Source organism: Somniosus microcephalus, chromosome 21 (genome assembly GCF_052327205.1).
Source record: "Somniosus microcephalus isolate GS21.2 chromosome 21, FLI_Smic_1.0, whole genome shotgun sequence".
In the NCBI taxonomy this organism is placed as follows: Eukaryota; Metazoa; Chordata; class Chondrichthyes; order Squaliformes; family Somniosidae; genus Somniosus; species Somniosus microcephalus.
This window is the reverse complement of record NC_141007.1, coordinates 74,232,452-74,248,201: the sequence shown is the minus strand read 5'-3', so window position 1 is coordinate 74,248,201 and position 15,750 is coordinate 74,232,452. Positions and strand designations below refer to the sequence as shown.

At 41.2% G+C, this 15,750-nt stretch overlaps 1 protein-coding gene across 2 annotated transcripts in view; it reads right to left on the bottom strand.

Annotated features, from left to right (window-relative positions):
* Window positions 1-15,750, bottom strand: part of suz12b (SUZ12 polycomb repressive complex 2 subunit b) — a 66,187-nt gene that overhangs the window by 25,565 nt on the left and 24,872 nt on the right. For both annotated transcript variants that reach the window (XM_085963974.1, XM_085963975.1), the window contains 4 exons: window positions 15,579-15,647; window positions 13,149-13,198; window positions 8,842-8,927; window positions 298-529 (listed from right to left, as the gene is read on the bottom strand). In XM_085963974.1, coding sequence (XP_085820100.1) covers window positions 298-529; window positions 8,842-8,927; window positions 13,149-13,198; window positions 15,579-15,647 — 437 coding nt within the window. The remainder of the gene's footprint in view (window positions 1-297; window positions 530-8,841; window positions 8,928-13,148; window positions 13,199-15,578; window positions 15,648-15,750) is intronic.

The window sequence follows — 15,750 nt, the reverse complement described above, 5'->3', positions numbered from 1 at the left end:
ATGACATACAAGCTTTAATATTAAGTTAGATTTGCAGACATGAAGCACAATGTTGTACAATTCAATTTAGGCAGATTTAGCACAGACTGAAATCTCAATTTAAGGACAAGTTAAAATTTCTAAACACGACAGTCCACATTTTACAAGTTGACATTTGCCATTATAGCTCTAAACACAACATTACTAAGAACTTGGGACTTAATCACATCAAATTTTACAAGGCTCTATGCTAATTATTTAGTAGAGTTTCAGCTAGAACAAATATCCCACCCCAGCCTCATGATAAACCATACTTACCAATATTTTCATTAATCTCCCCATTGGTCAGTCCATTCACTTCCCTCCTGCCTGGTCGGGTCACTCTGAACAGCAATGAATAGGATTTTACCATATGGCTGTTGCTGGGCTCAAACTCGTTGCTAGGGACGGCTAGGGAAGGACAGTTGCCTGGTTTGGATTGGCTGCTGTCTGGGTTCAAAGGCACCTGCTTTTTACCTGTAGGCACTTGCTTGATAGGGCAGCTAACATCCTTGAAAAGAAATAAATAAGTTAGTAAACTATCTAAAAAGAAATGAAGTAGTAGCAGGGGGAAAAGAACTGCATCAAGTCTTGTGCATTACTTTATGAAACTGCATAAAAGGATCAACAATTTTAACAAGTAGTGGTTTGTAGTTTTAATAAAATGGAGTGTACTGCCATTCAATTTTAAAGTAGATGTTACTATGCAAGAAAAATAACAAGTAGGAGCAGGAGTAGGCCATACGGCCCCTCGGGCCTGCTCCGCCATTCAATAGGATCATGGCTGATCCGAACCTAGACTCACGTCCACTTCCCTGCCCGCTCCCCGTAACCCCTAATTCCCTTATCAGCTAGAAAACTGTCTATCTCCGTTTTAAATTTATTTAATGTCGCAGTTTCCACAACTCTAAGGTAGCAAATTCCATAGATTTACTACCCTCTGAGTGAAGAAGTTTCTCCTCATCTCAGTTTTGAAAGGGCAGCCCTTATTCTAAGATTATGCCCCCTAGTTCTAATCTCACCCATCAGTGGAAACATCCTCACCGCATCCACCCGATCAAGCCCCCTCACAATCTTATATGTTTCGATAAGATCGCCTCTCATTCTTCTGAATTCCAATGAGTAGAGGCCCAACCTACTCAACCTTTCCTCATAAGTCAACACCCTCATCTCCGGAATCAACCGAGTGAACCTTCTCTGAACTGCCTCCAGAGCAAGTATATCTTTTCTTAAATATGGAAACCAAAACTGTACGCAGTATCCCAGGTGTGGCCTCACCAGTACCCTGTATAACTGCAGCAAGACTTCCCTGCTTTTATACTCCATCCCCCTTGCAATAAAAGCCAAGATTCCATTGGCCTTCCTGATCACCTGCTGTACCTGCATACTAACCTTCTGTGTTTCATGCACCAGGACCCCCAGGTCCCTTTGTACTGTAACACTTTGCAGTTTCTCTCCATTTAGATAATAACTTGCTCTTTGATTTTTTCTGTCAAAGTGCATAACCTCACACTTTCCAACATTATATTCCATCTGCCAAATTTTTGCCCACTCACTTAGCCTGTATGTCCTTTTGCAGGTTTTATGTCCTCCTCACTCACTGCTTTCCCTCCTATCTTTGTATCGTCGGCAAACTTGGATACGTTGCACTCGGTCCCTTCCTCCAAATCGTTAATACAGAGTGTAAAGAGTTGGGGTCCCAGCACTGACCCCTGCGGAACACCACTAGTTACTGATTGCCAACCAGAGAATGAACCATTTATCCCAACTCTGTTTTCTGTTAGATAGCCAATCCTCCACCCATGCCAGTATATTGCCCCCAATCCCGTGATTTTTTATCTTGATCAGTAATCTTTTGTGTGGCACCTTGTCAAATGTCTTTTGGAAGTCCAAATACGCCACATCCACTGGTTCCCCTTCATCAGGTCCGGGAGATTTATCCGCCTTAAGTCCCATTATCTTACCGAGTACCACCTCCTTAGTGATTTTAATCGTGTTTAGCTCCTCCCCCCCCATAGCCCCCTGTCTGTCCAGTGTTGGGATATTTTTAGTGTCCTCTACTGTAAAGACTGATACAAAATATTTGTTCAGCGTTTCTGCCATCTCCATGTTCCCCACCACTAATTTCCCGGTCTCGTCCTCTAAGGGACCAACATTCACTTTAGCCACCCTTTTTCTTTTTATATAACTGTAGAAACGCTTGCTATCTGTTTTTATATTTTTTGCTAGTTTACTTTCATAATCTTTAATTAATCTTTTAGTTATTCTTTGCTGGCTTTTAAACGCTTCCCAATCTTCCATCCTCCCACTAGATTTGGCTACTTTATATGCCCTTGTTTTCAGTCGGATACTATCCTTTATTACTTTATTAGCCACGGATGGCTGTCTTTTCTTTTACGCCCCTTTTTCCTCAGTGGAATATATTTTTCTTGAAAGTTGTGAAATATCTCCTTGAATGTACACCACTGTTCATGTACCGTCTTACACTTTAATCTATTTTCCCAGTCCACTTTAGTCAACTCTGCTCTCATACCTTCATAGTCTCCTTTATTTAAGCTTAGTACGCTGGTTTGAGATCCAACTCTCTCACCCTCCAACTGAATTTGGAATTCAACCATGCTATGGTCACTCATTCCAAGGGGATCCCTTACTAGGACATTTTTTTATTAATCCTGTCTCATTACACAGGACCAGATCTAAGATTGCCTGCCCCCTGGTTAGTTCAGTTACATACTGCTCAAGGAACCCGTCCCTAATACACTCTATGAACTCTTCCTCAAGGCTGCCCTGCCCAATTTGATTTGTCCAGTCAATATGAAAGTTAAAATCCATGATTATTGCTGTTCCCTTATTACAAGCCCCAACTATTTCCTGAGTTATACTCTGACCAAAGTTGCAACTGTTAGGAGGCCTATAGACTAGTGACTTTTTCCCGATTATTCCTTATCTCCACCCACTGTTTCACTATCCTGATCCTTTGACCCAATATCATCTCTCACTATTGCAGTGATTCCATCCTTTATTAACATAGCCACCCCACCTCCCTTTCCTTCCTGTCTGTCCTTCCTAATTGTCAAATACCCCTGGATGTTTAGTTCCCAGTCATGGTCACCTTGCAGCCATGTTTCTGTAATGGCCACCAGATCATACTCATGTGTAGTTATTTGTACCGTCAACTCGTCTATTTTGTTACGAATGCTGCGTGCATTCAGATAAAGAACTTTTAAATACGTTTTGTGACAATTTATTCCTGCTTTTACCCCCTTTACTACTCTACCTTTATCTTTATACATTCTGTCCCTTCCCGACACGCTCTGGTTTTTAATTCCCCCACCGCTACCTTGCTCTATTGCCTTCTCTGCTGACATTTTTATTTTTCGCTCTTGAAACCTCCCCCCCCCCCCCCCCCCACTAATTAGTTTAAAGCCCTCTCTACAGCCCTAGTTATTCGATTCGCCAGGATTCTAGTCCCAGCACTGGTCAAGTGAAGTCCGTCCCAACAGAACAGCTTTCTCCCGTCCCTGTACTGGTGCCAGTGTCCCAAGAAGCAAAACCCATTTCTCCCACACCAGTCTTTAAGCCACGCATTTAACTCTGATTTTATTTACCCTAGCTAAATTTGCTCGTGGCTCAGGTAGAAATCCAGAGATTATTACCCTTGTGGTTCTGCAAACCAAGCAAACCCTCAGCTGTCTGATGCAAAACAGGCTGTAACCAAGGAAAAAACCCAAGGGAGGATTACTGGGACTTTAGACCTGTCCCCGTAGCGCTGCTTTTAAAATAAGCCAGATCCCAAACCTCAAACTGAATGCAGTTCCCCATTCAGCCCCCTCCATCACAGGGCTGCAATATACTAATATGACTCTACAGTATGTCCCATTTCCATGCTGAGGACTTTCAGAAGTTGCTAAGACTCTCCCTCCATCACTGTGCATACATACATCTCCTACCAACGTTTAGAGGAAACCACAAACATCCCAGGGTCAGCCCGTTTGCCAGTGCACCATGTGTCTCTCCACACATACCAAATGAATGTACGTTTTCAGTTTAAATGCACTTTTAACACTTCCCTGGATAAAGCAATAAACAAACTCCAGCATCAGTCTTGCTGCCCTCTTTTTTCCCTTTTTCCAAAAAAAAAAGGTTAATGATCAGAAATGGTCAGTGTAGGTGTTGAATGTGCAAGGCCAGCTAAACTGTTGTAATAGTAATTACAATGTATTTAGAATCTTTTAAAACTGTTCTGTACAATTAAATCTTTAGCTTGCAGTCTCTTGCTCAGCACCTAGTTTCTACTTCGCAGGTTTTACCCACACTGAAGTTTAAAATTCCATGGGACTGGTTTTGAGAGAATCTTTGTCACACTTGTCACCTGTAAATGGCATTAGTGTACCCTTCAGGCAGATTACCACCCAAATTGCAACAAGGCTTTAAAAAATATTTACTACATACTTAGAAAGCTTAACTTCCAAATAAAAAAAGAGCTGTTGCTGAGACAGCAATCCATGATAAAGATATGTTGAACAAGTCATTTATTGCAGACAACCAATCTCAGGATCTGGAATACCCAATAGCCAACCTAACATGGGGTTGGGAAGGTGGACACAGAAAGAATTTCTAAAATGTTCCAAGCACGTTAGTAGAACAAGGAACAATTACATCAGCTAGTCACTGGTCAGGTGGACTCTTTTTACAACAGGTAATGAAACAGGATTTGGAAACCGCAGTCTACTGAGCAGATTATGTGAGCTGTTAGAGGCGAGTGTCTGACACATCTACTGGGGAGAAGATGCAAGAGAGTTAATGCAAACTTCTCTGTTTGTGTTCACTAAAGCAAACTAAACTTCTGAACAAATCCTCAGGTACAACTGCTCCCGTGCATTAAAATGCTACTTAAAAATACTCAAGTGAACAGTAATAGCTTTGTGAGCAAAGTTAACTATTTTAGTGAACAGTTTTTGCACTAAGAGCAGAAAAACTACATAGAGATTCCAAAAAGTACTTTATGCCATGAGAGTTGGAGTTGCATTTTAGCACTTCTGTAGGTGAAAGATGGGAGAGATAAAGAAATGAGTGATGGAATAAAAACAAAATGCTAGAAATATAAAGCAGATCCATCACTATCGGATAGAGAAATGAAAGATGGTAGAGATCTAAAATGTTGGTCTTTGGTCTTTTAAGATCCAGACAAGCCTGCTGTGTATTTGCAGCAGTAGAAATATTTCTGCCATTAATGTAGAACTAATGTTATCACTATAAAATTAACTCAAATTGAAATGGTTACAGAATCAGTTACGTTCTAATGTTTTACATCTAGGACATGACCAGAAAGATTTGGAAACTCAAAAAATATTTTAATGAAGCTCAACGTAAGCTCAAGGAACAGCACCTCATCTTTCAATTAGGCACTTTACAGCCTTCCGGACTCACTGAGTTCAACAATTTCAGATCATAACCACTGCTCCCATTTTTCCAGACAGCAGCTGTTGTAATGACTCTGCTATTCCCATTTACACCTCTAGACCCATTTTTTTGTTTCTTTACTTGTCCCAATACCATCTCCTTTTCCCTCGCACCGTCATCTCTTTTGTCATTTAATCTCTCCTGCCTTCCATGCTATCACAGACCTTCCCTTTTGTTCCTTCCTCCCCTCCTTTCCCTGCCTCTACTTGCCTAAACCTGGTATACCTCAACCTTTTATCAGAACTGGCAAAAGTTAAACTACCTCAAACATGACATTTGTTTCGCTCCACAGATGCTGTCTAATCTGCTGAGAATTTCCAGCATTGTTTTTTATTAAAAAAGACACTATGCATTATAGCAATGCATACTTCACAATCATTAGAATATTGCAAAAACAGAAACACTTCAACAGGGACCCCACTACAAAGCAGTACAGTGCCCAAGTTGGAAAATTTACCATTTCCCTCTCCCTCTTTCCCCCCCCCCCCCCCCCAAAAAAAAGAGGCAGGGAAGAGAAGAGAAAAACAAAATTGATAACTAACAATTCTTCCCCTGTGCCCCCCTGCCGAGAGAAACATCAATAAAAGTGCCCCAGGGCTCTGTTCTCTCCCACGCTTTCCTTTTTCAAATCAATGATCTCCAACTGTGTCTACCCTCACTGATTCCCCCTTCATCAATGTCCTTCAGATGTCACGGCCTCCGTGTACACAACCTCCATTCATCTCAGTACAATGGTTTAATTGCTCTATATTGATCTCACTAATGGCCTTGAATGGGCAATCTTGGTTTCTTTTAGCCCTTCAAAGAATTTCATGTCAACTCCAACCAATTGCTACCACCTCTGACTTCTGATGGTTCCATTCAGTGCTTTGTGTATCTATATTCTTCGCCTCACCAGCTCCTCTGAAGTGAATTGGAATTCCTGCAATTCCTCCACTGCTAAAGCTGGCTGTAAGAAGCTGCTCCCTCTGAAACACTTCAACTCAACTCTCTATAAAAGGCGAAGTTCATCCAAGACGTGAATAATATTCCAGCTTTTGGAGAAATTCTTGACACCCCCCTCGCATTCCTAAACAGGATACAAGAAAAGGCAGCTAGGCAGTCCTTCTCTCACTTCTAGCTTCAGACTCCTTTCCAACACCAGCCCCCCTCCGCCCAAATCAGAACCCCTCACCTCTAACTTAAGTCACTATGGATGGAATTTTCCCTTCATTCATCTCAAACTGCAAATACACGACCCTACATGCTTTTCCACCTAAACAGAAAGAGAAAATACTGGAAACACTCAGCAGGTGGAGAGAGAAACAGAGTAAACGTTTCAGGTCAATGACCTTCCATCGGATGCTTTTCCACCTCTGTATTCAGGCTGTGCAGTCACGCCAGTCTCACTCATTCTTCCACAGGACTGCAAAATTATCGAGCTCCTCACCTGCCTCAAAATCTAGCCTTCAAAACAAAGTTAAAATCCACCACCTAACCAGTACTTCATTTTCCTCATCATTTAGTCTTTTCAACTTTGTGCTGTGCACCATGTTCCTTTACCATGGTTTCTCCATTTAAATAAAAACTAAATTTATACCAGCAACATGATCACCAATTTTAAAAGGAAATCGAATGAAGTTTTTATTGCTAGTAAATTTTCAGGGCTATCTTTCTATAATACACTGCCGATACATTTTAACATTTTAGCAGTTTAACAGAGATTGCATCCATTTAGCAGTTTAACAGAGATTGCATCCATTAAGGACGATAAACGCAGGAACAGAACACTACAAAATTTCAAACCACAAATTCCGAGGGCCAATTTTTTTCTTGGTACTTTTGAGAGGATGTGAATTGCCCCACTTTCTCCCCAGGCATCTTTGGCAACAAAGCATCTGCACCTGCTCTCAACCATTTGTAAGCTCACTGCTAGGAGTACATTTCCAGGAAGATCCTCCCGCCTGATTTTTCTTCCCCAAGCAGTATCGCACCTACGCTCAAGAATTGCCCACAGCAATGAATCATAGAATGATGGAGACTATTTGGCCCATTGTGCCTGTGCCAGCTCTCGGAAAGAGCAATCCAATTAGTCCCGCTCCCCTGGTCTTTCCCCATAGCACCAAAGTTTGCCTTCAAGTATTTATCCAATTCCTCCTTTGAAAGTCATTATTGAATCTGCTTCCACTGCCTTTTCAGGCAGTACATGCCACATGATAATAACTAGCTGCGTAAAATTTTTCCTCATGTCGCCTCTGTGGAGATTGGCAACTCAACACCGGGGGGTGAACCCCCCTCACCATGGTCATGGCCACAGAAGTGACCGCACCAATTTTAATCTATTAAAATTCATAGATGCGAAAGACCAAGAATGTTTAAAAGTTGCAAGGAATGCGCAGAAAGGATTGTAACACTGTGGAAAACAGCACCATCACCACATCCTTGGGTAGGGAAGGGGGAAGTCATCCAGTATTCCTGGTCCTGCTCACTTCAGCAACTCCTATTGGAAAGCGCATTTGTGATGACAACGGGTGAAGACTGAATTAGGCTAGGCTGCGATGACATTCTAAGCTCATACATAAATAAGCATTTGGACAAGTACCAGAGGGATATCTGGTGGAGCTGTATCCCAGTAACAGTCAGTGCGTTCAGGAAAGGAAATGAAGTGGGCAAAAAGTGACCAATAATTTTGGTGGAATGGCCGTCATCAGGATGAACAAATGGGTCAATTTAAACTGGAGAAAGCAGTCGAGTTTCAGTTATACAACATTCTCTCAAGACAGGTCAATGGCAATGAACCCCCTGAAAGTATTAAAGCCACGTGCACAAAACCAACTTTGCCTAACCTTAGTGGAAGAAATTGGAAGAGACATACTGCAAAGAGAGACTTCTTCTAACACCCTGGATGTAAAGACGGCAAACGGTTTCACTCACTAAATCACAAGATTAGTTACAATGTGGACGCGCGATTCTTTTGGGCTATTCAAGTTTAAAGTGGACAGATTGTCAGCTGGACGGGACCTTGAAAAGTGTGGCTTTGGTTGCCAGATATAAAAATGTAAGCAGAGAATGTGAAGGCCAATTAAGTCATCAAATCTATTCCAGTATAATCCAATCTATCATGGACTTTGCCCAACTCAATGCCCAGAGGAAATTTTCTCCCTGCCCTGCCAGAAAGTCAAATCAAGCAGAACATTACATCCTACATTATTTATCCTCATGTACAGAATCTAAGTATCCACCAGGATTATTGGAGATTCAAGTTTGTAAAGCTGCCACAGTTTTCACTAATCAACATTGCACTTTCAAGAGTACACAATGTAATAGAAGCATCCCAGGTGACAACGCAGGTTAGGATAATGAAAGATCTGTATACTCTACCTTACGTTTTTTGTGACAGACTTTAACAAGTAGCACCTCCAGGGATACAGAGTTTTGCTCGTTCTCTGAGTTTTGAGATGGCTTTTCTAGTTTGGGGGGGGGGGGGGGGGGAGAAATACACAAGAGTCACAAAACAGATTCAAACAATGAAAAAGTTAAAGTTCCAATTCATTAAGAAACAATTCTGGTGTACATCAAAAAAGAACTGAAATATCAGCTTTGTCTAAATATGGTACTATTCTCTCAGATTTACCTACAAGGCAAAAAGACTAAGTTTAGTTTAGCCTATTCAAATAAAACAAAAACATACCAGTTTAAGTTGAATCAATACATTAATGTTTCATGCCGTGCCACAGATCAGGACACAAGGTTGCATCTGCCATTCCACAGCAAACTCTCAATCTCTGCCAAGCAGTCACAGGGTATCAAGTGGAAGACTGGCATTTCCCACAAAGAGAGAGAAATCAGGACAAGTCACCCAGCTCACCCCCTCTCGCATCTCCTAGCTGAACTGAAGAGGTATATTGGCACAGTAGCAGGTTCTCTGCACATCCCTTTATCCAGAGGATGCTGTGACCTGGGAGTCCAGAAACATACTATTTTAGGCTGTGATATGCCAACTGCTCAGTGACAAATGTAGAGCACTACTGTCCCATTTAATGCTGAACTACAAAAGATTTTATCACACTGCATCCTGAACTCTTACTTAATCCAGGAAAGGTTTGAGTATGTTTGACTATACTTTAGATTTCCATAGTTTTGAGATTGTGCTGGTTTAAATCCATTGCAGCAAACAAACACCTTTATCGAGAGAGAGGGCGAGCAAGAGAAGCAAGGAAATGGAGGCCACGTTTATTAATGCTATTGGGAACTAATTTCTATTTAATAAAACACCTTAGCGGAGAAATGATCAACGTATTTTTCCAATGAGTAGTTGAGCCACACAGATCAGGGAGGATCGAGGAGTATAATTGCTGGTCTGAGCTTAGTTAACTGACCTAAGGCAGGGTGACGGTAGGGGCATTACAATTTGCCTCAGTACCCAGAAAATAGGTCTGGCTGAGCTCCTGCTGGAACTTAATGCAGCAGACTTTGGGCAAGGACAGAAACAGGCTCGCTTAAGATGCCCTTACAGATAAATAGACTGGCAGCACTCTTATCCAATCTCACATCTGAATAATGCCAATTGGGTGAGGAACCAGAGAGTAACGACCGGTGAATTAGTATGCTCAGGTCGCCATGTGGACACAGAATACCCAATCAGGCAAATGGGTGGTCATCACGCAAAGGAAGAGAGAGGTGCATTCAGTGGGTTGGCTGCTTCTTATTGTGGGCTGATTCCCAACTGTAGTAATACAGTCACACGATTCACTGACCTGGCACCAGAAGGTGAAGCCCAACCTGGTCCATTAATGCCTACAGCACTTTCACAAGGATGAAAGATGCTGTGTACAGAGCCTGTAACTAGCTTGTCCTGATGATTTGAGTTTTCACAGTACACAACGATAGATCACTGCTCTACTGAGCCAGTTAAATGACCATGGGGAATAACCAGCGGCAGTTAAAGTCACAAGCTATTGCCACAAGAGAAAGATGGTTCAACAATTGAAAACGAACCTTGAAGCTTAATCTGGATGCTGCAGAAGTTACAACCAAACTTATCCAGGACTGAATTTGCTACATAGTCTAACCACACTGTGTGCACTTACTGGAAACTTGTGACAAAAATGTGCATCTATCGCAAGGGGCATCACCCTGCAAGGATACAGGGTCACCCAGCATGGTCATGGTTCTTAAAACAAGATTGCTGAGACTATTGTTTCAGGGATTAATGCAGTTTTGGTCTGCACAAGTGTCAAAACGCTGGAACTGAAACTCAATTAGTGAATGTGTGTTGGGCGGGGGGGGGGGGGGGGGGGAGAAGAGAAGGAGGAATGAATAAGACCCATTTTTGACAAGTTTCAGTCTGGTATCAGCTCCTTAGATTTGGTCACAGCACTAGCGTTAAAGTCAGCTTTATTTACAGAAATCACACCTAGCTTAACTCAATACAAAGCTGCAGGTTACTGGGCAATTTGCCTGAGGGGACGCCAATGACAATCCAATACAAACGTGTGATTTGCTCAAATAGGTGTTTGATTGTCAGCTTTTTGAATTTAACAGATGGTAATTTGTAATTCTGCTTGACTGGTTATTGCTTCAGAGGGACTTATCAACCTGCCTTTTTCAAATCGATGAATTTGAACTGCAGTCTTCGAAGAAAATTAATGGAATCTCAGAAGAGAATATAGATAAATTAAATCTCCATAGGAGGAAAGGATTAAAAGATGGAAAAATTGTCAACTAGAGTTGAGCTATCAGCACAATGACAAAATGTGTTTCAGCTTCAATTCACTTGTCTATTTACTGGAATTCATTTGGCATTTTAAGCCCAAATAAAAAGCTCCCACGTCACTTCCCCACCTCTCAAAGACGAGGAGAATCCTGCGGAGTTATGGGATGGAGGCAGGCAGAAGTAATTTAAAAGAAAAAAGATCTATTGGTTATAAGAAAAATGACAGATGCTGGAAATCCTGTTTATGTTCTCATTTTTGTTTGCGTGAACCTCGTCTTTTCACTTTCCCACGCCACATTGTTGTGTCCTTTTTATATCTCTGCATCATCTCACTGATAGTTTACATCCAGTGGTTCCATCCAGTGGTTCATTAAACAGTTTGTAGGCGATTTAACGAATTACCACCACGGCACCCGGCCCCCATCCCCATCCCCAAACCATACCAAAACATGACATCTTTCAGTCTTTGGATGCACACCTGAAATGTCACAACTCATCATCTCTCCACAGATACCTGGCCTGACTAGTTTTTTTTTCAAGCATCATCTGTTTTTATTTCTATGCTTGTTATCCTGCATATGCTATACACTTTACCTAGTTATCAGGGCAAGTGAAAACACGCCACAGGATGCAAGGAGCCAGGGCTGAAGCATGGAAGACAAAAATATCGAATAAAAAGGGTAAAAGAACCCAAAAACTTATCACAAAGCCCAATTCTGTCCTCACCCAACATCTGCACACCCAGCAGAGGTAGTTGAACAGCTATCAGAAGGAGGAACACTAACCAATTTCCCAACCCACCAACAGTGCAGTTGCTCACTGGCCTCATGGAAATTCCTTCAACATTAAAAATGCCAACTAGAAGCCACCTTTGCCTAACTAACATTACCTCCAGGCATTGACTTCCTGTTATCCATTTCACTTGATCTGTTTTTTGTTCCCATTATTCCTTTTCCCACCATCTTCTCCTCTCCTTCACCACTTGCTAAGATATAGACACCAGTCACTTTTCCCAAGTGGCCTTGCTCCATGTGCAAATGGCAGCATATTCAAATGCACAGGTGAGCCTGACCCATTTCTTGCCCTCATACAACGCCCACTTTCAGAGGTCACGGGATAATGATGAAGAACTGTAACCGTGGCTAATTCTTTCTAAACCAGGAGCACCAAGACCAATATTATGGAGAACATAGCTGAGCGAATTCAGCACAAACCTGGGACCCTCCTGGTCCGCATGGCTCAGCTACTCACTGCCTTAAGCAGCAAACAATTGGAATCACCCAATTAATCTGGCTTTCAATTAAAAAAGAAATGTTCACCTACTTCCCAAAGGAATACATGGACACTGGCAGACCAGAAGGTTTTTAACACTGGCAGACCAAAAGGTTTTTAACACTGGCAGACCAAAAGGTTTTTAACACTGGCAGACCAAAAGGTTTTTATAAAATTCATGCACAAAAACTGGAAGTCAGGTTAGAAAGCGAGGAGAAAATGGCAATTTAGAAAAGCTACTTCCAGGCAGTATATAAAAGACGCATGCACAATAATTAAATGCCTGAATTCCAGCCAGGTCTCAAGTCCATGCGCCAAGGTTACCAATCATATGGGGAGGATGAGATTCATATTCTGCCTGTGAGCTAACCATGAGAACTCTCAAATGAATAGTGGGTGCGTTCTGCATAATGTCATGAGTGGGACACACGTACAATTATGCATCATATTCTCATTTATATTACACACCGACATTCGATATAAACATGAACTTTAAGTGAAAATATTGATGCAAGGATTACCTTGGTTCCAACTATGAACCAGGTTTCCTCCTCCACAACACAGGCTTACTGGAGATGACACACATTGTACAAAAACACAGTAGGTGGAATTTTGCGAGGGTATATAACCATTATTACATTGAGTAATGCCACTTAACAGGGAACTTCCCTGTACCCAACAGTATAACTAATATACATACCATTTTTATGGAAGAAACCAGTAAATGTAAGTTGCAGATGAGCTGTCAAACTGGAGAAAAATTTAAAAAATTAATTTGCTTGCAGCGCAGGAATACTTGTACACAAACAGCAACCCATTACATAATAAAACACACCGTCACTGCAATACATCTTGTAAAAGCAACAATTAACCTTTGTAATAGCGCCATTAACAGCCGGCATTGCAACTCCGTAAGTGGATGTTGCCAGGTTCTGTTCCCATTCTACGAAGCCAATTATAACAAATACACTCGGCAAGTAGGAAAAATTGTTATACTTAATTGTATAAACAGAACGCCACTTTCCTGTGTAATATAAAAATCCAGGTCACGTGTTGCTCAATCAATCAGAACTGTTTAGTTTAATACTCTCCATCTACCCGATTTTTACATCGCAATCAAAAGAACAGGCCATAGTAGAACAATTAGATCAGCCACATTGACTGCTGGATGCCAAGGTAGGTAAGTTGAGGTACTGGAGGGATTAGCTTTGGCCCAAACTCTCATGCTTAACAGTCTGGAATTAACTACTTTACAGGAAGGTAATCAACATGTGGTACAGACTGTCCTGTGAGACAGATAATGTGCAAAATCAAAATAGAGTTATATGGTTTTTAGACAAAGGAAATAAATTGAGGATACAAGAGTATATAGTATCATATAGCTTAAGCACTGGGACCAGCTAGGCGAGTTGCAACTGTCTTTTCCCATGTTCCAAGACTGAACAAGCAGGCTGTACATTAATGAATTAAGTTAGGTTTTATAGTTACCGAGTCCTGATCAGAAACAAAAATTTGATGGTACTCATTTATTCACATTTCCATTCCCAACCTTACTTGTTTTCTGCATATACGTTGCGCCATCATACCTCTCCAACCCAATTCCCCTTCCCACTCCTGCATCCATAATCATTAGGTTGGGCAATAAACTTACTAGCTTAAATATCTACAGTATATATAGCTTACTGTAATGAAAACTGCAAAATTAACAAATGAGGGGAAATGGGATTTGTTCTTGACCCACTTTTGATGATAAAAATCAGCATTAGATCACGCTTTCATTACGAATCGAAACATCAACCGGACAATGAGGTGGTGAGTTTCTGGAGAGTATGATTAGGACTTAACAATACTTCCAAGCTCCACTCACTGATTAGTTCAGATTAGGAAAATGTAACTTTCAGTGAGGATGCAATTTGTACAGAAAATTTAATTTTTTTTCTCCTATCGACAATTTTTCCAGCACAAACTTCCTCTACTCACCTGTAAGCGTTGACTCATCACTGGGATACAGTTCCACAGTTGCTCTCTGGTACCTTTCCCAGGTGACTATCACTCATACACAAGCTTTGACAAAAAGTATCGTCAGGCTATGAATGTGGAGGGCATCACACCCAAGCCCGTTCTCGTGCATGTCTGACATTCAATTTCTACTGGCGAGATTGCTCAGGGCCCTCCTCTCAGCCAAACATCTAGATTTCTGCCTAATGCCATTTGCCAATATTAATTTTCACCGCTGATCCATTATTGCACAACCTCAGAACCAGCAGTCATGTATGAATTTTTTTTAATTAACATAAGGAACAAGGGGAGAATGCTCAAATTAACCTTGTGGCCCATTGAAACTATCGGTAATTACTAGAGACAAAGGGAATTTTCAAGCACCAATGATATTCTGCTAATTTTTTTTTAAATACACAATTACTTGAATGAAATAAAAATGTTTCAGTTGACACCCATGTGTCACATTCCTTGATAATATGGCAATGAAATTAGAAGGCTGAGAGCCATTGTCTATTAATGTCGGTAATTCATATCAATTTATTATACTCTGAAGTGGTTCCTCAAGAACAAGCAACATTGTTGCCTTTAAAAAAAATTCACAGAACATAATTCCTAGCATAAAAATTATGGACTCTCAAATAAGGGGCCAGGTGTTTATGGAGCCCACAATTTGAACTAAGATTGCAGAAATGTAACAATTGGCAACTGATAACTATGAAATATTACATCAGGGGAAGGAAGGAGAGAAAAAGCAGAAACTTACTGCAAAAAGTGTACAAGAAAAATATTCCCCAATTCTCAAGAGTGATAATATTCCAGCCTATACACTGTTCCCACTGGTTGTTAATTAACTGTGACATGTCTAGGTTTGCCAGCCAATTAAACACATTTTACCATTTAACAGATCTGGCAAATCAACAGTTGAACAGTTTCTCCTCGAACAACCTCTCTGCTCTCTTTCTTTCTCTCCCCTACCTTCCCGATCTGCAGTTAGATAGTGGAAAACACAGAGTCTGTAGTGCTTGGGTTTGTACAATGTGCTGGAAGGGTTCCACTGAAAATATTAAGGGTCAAGAAACACCGCATGTCAAAGTGCACAACATTTTCAATCACTGTGAACCAATCTTACCTGGGAGATTCCTGCTCTCCCCTCATCTTCTCTACTTTGGCCAGCATATCATTCACTTTAAAGGTTTTCCTGCAACAATTAAAAAAATGTCTATTAAGCACCAGTTGCTGGTACAGAAAGTTCACTGACCTACTAAATCTTGGTGAAATTTCCTCTAACTGCTATATTCACC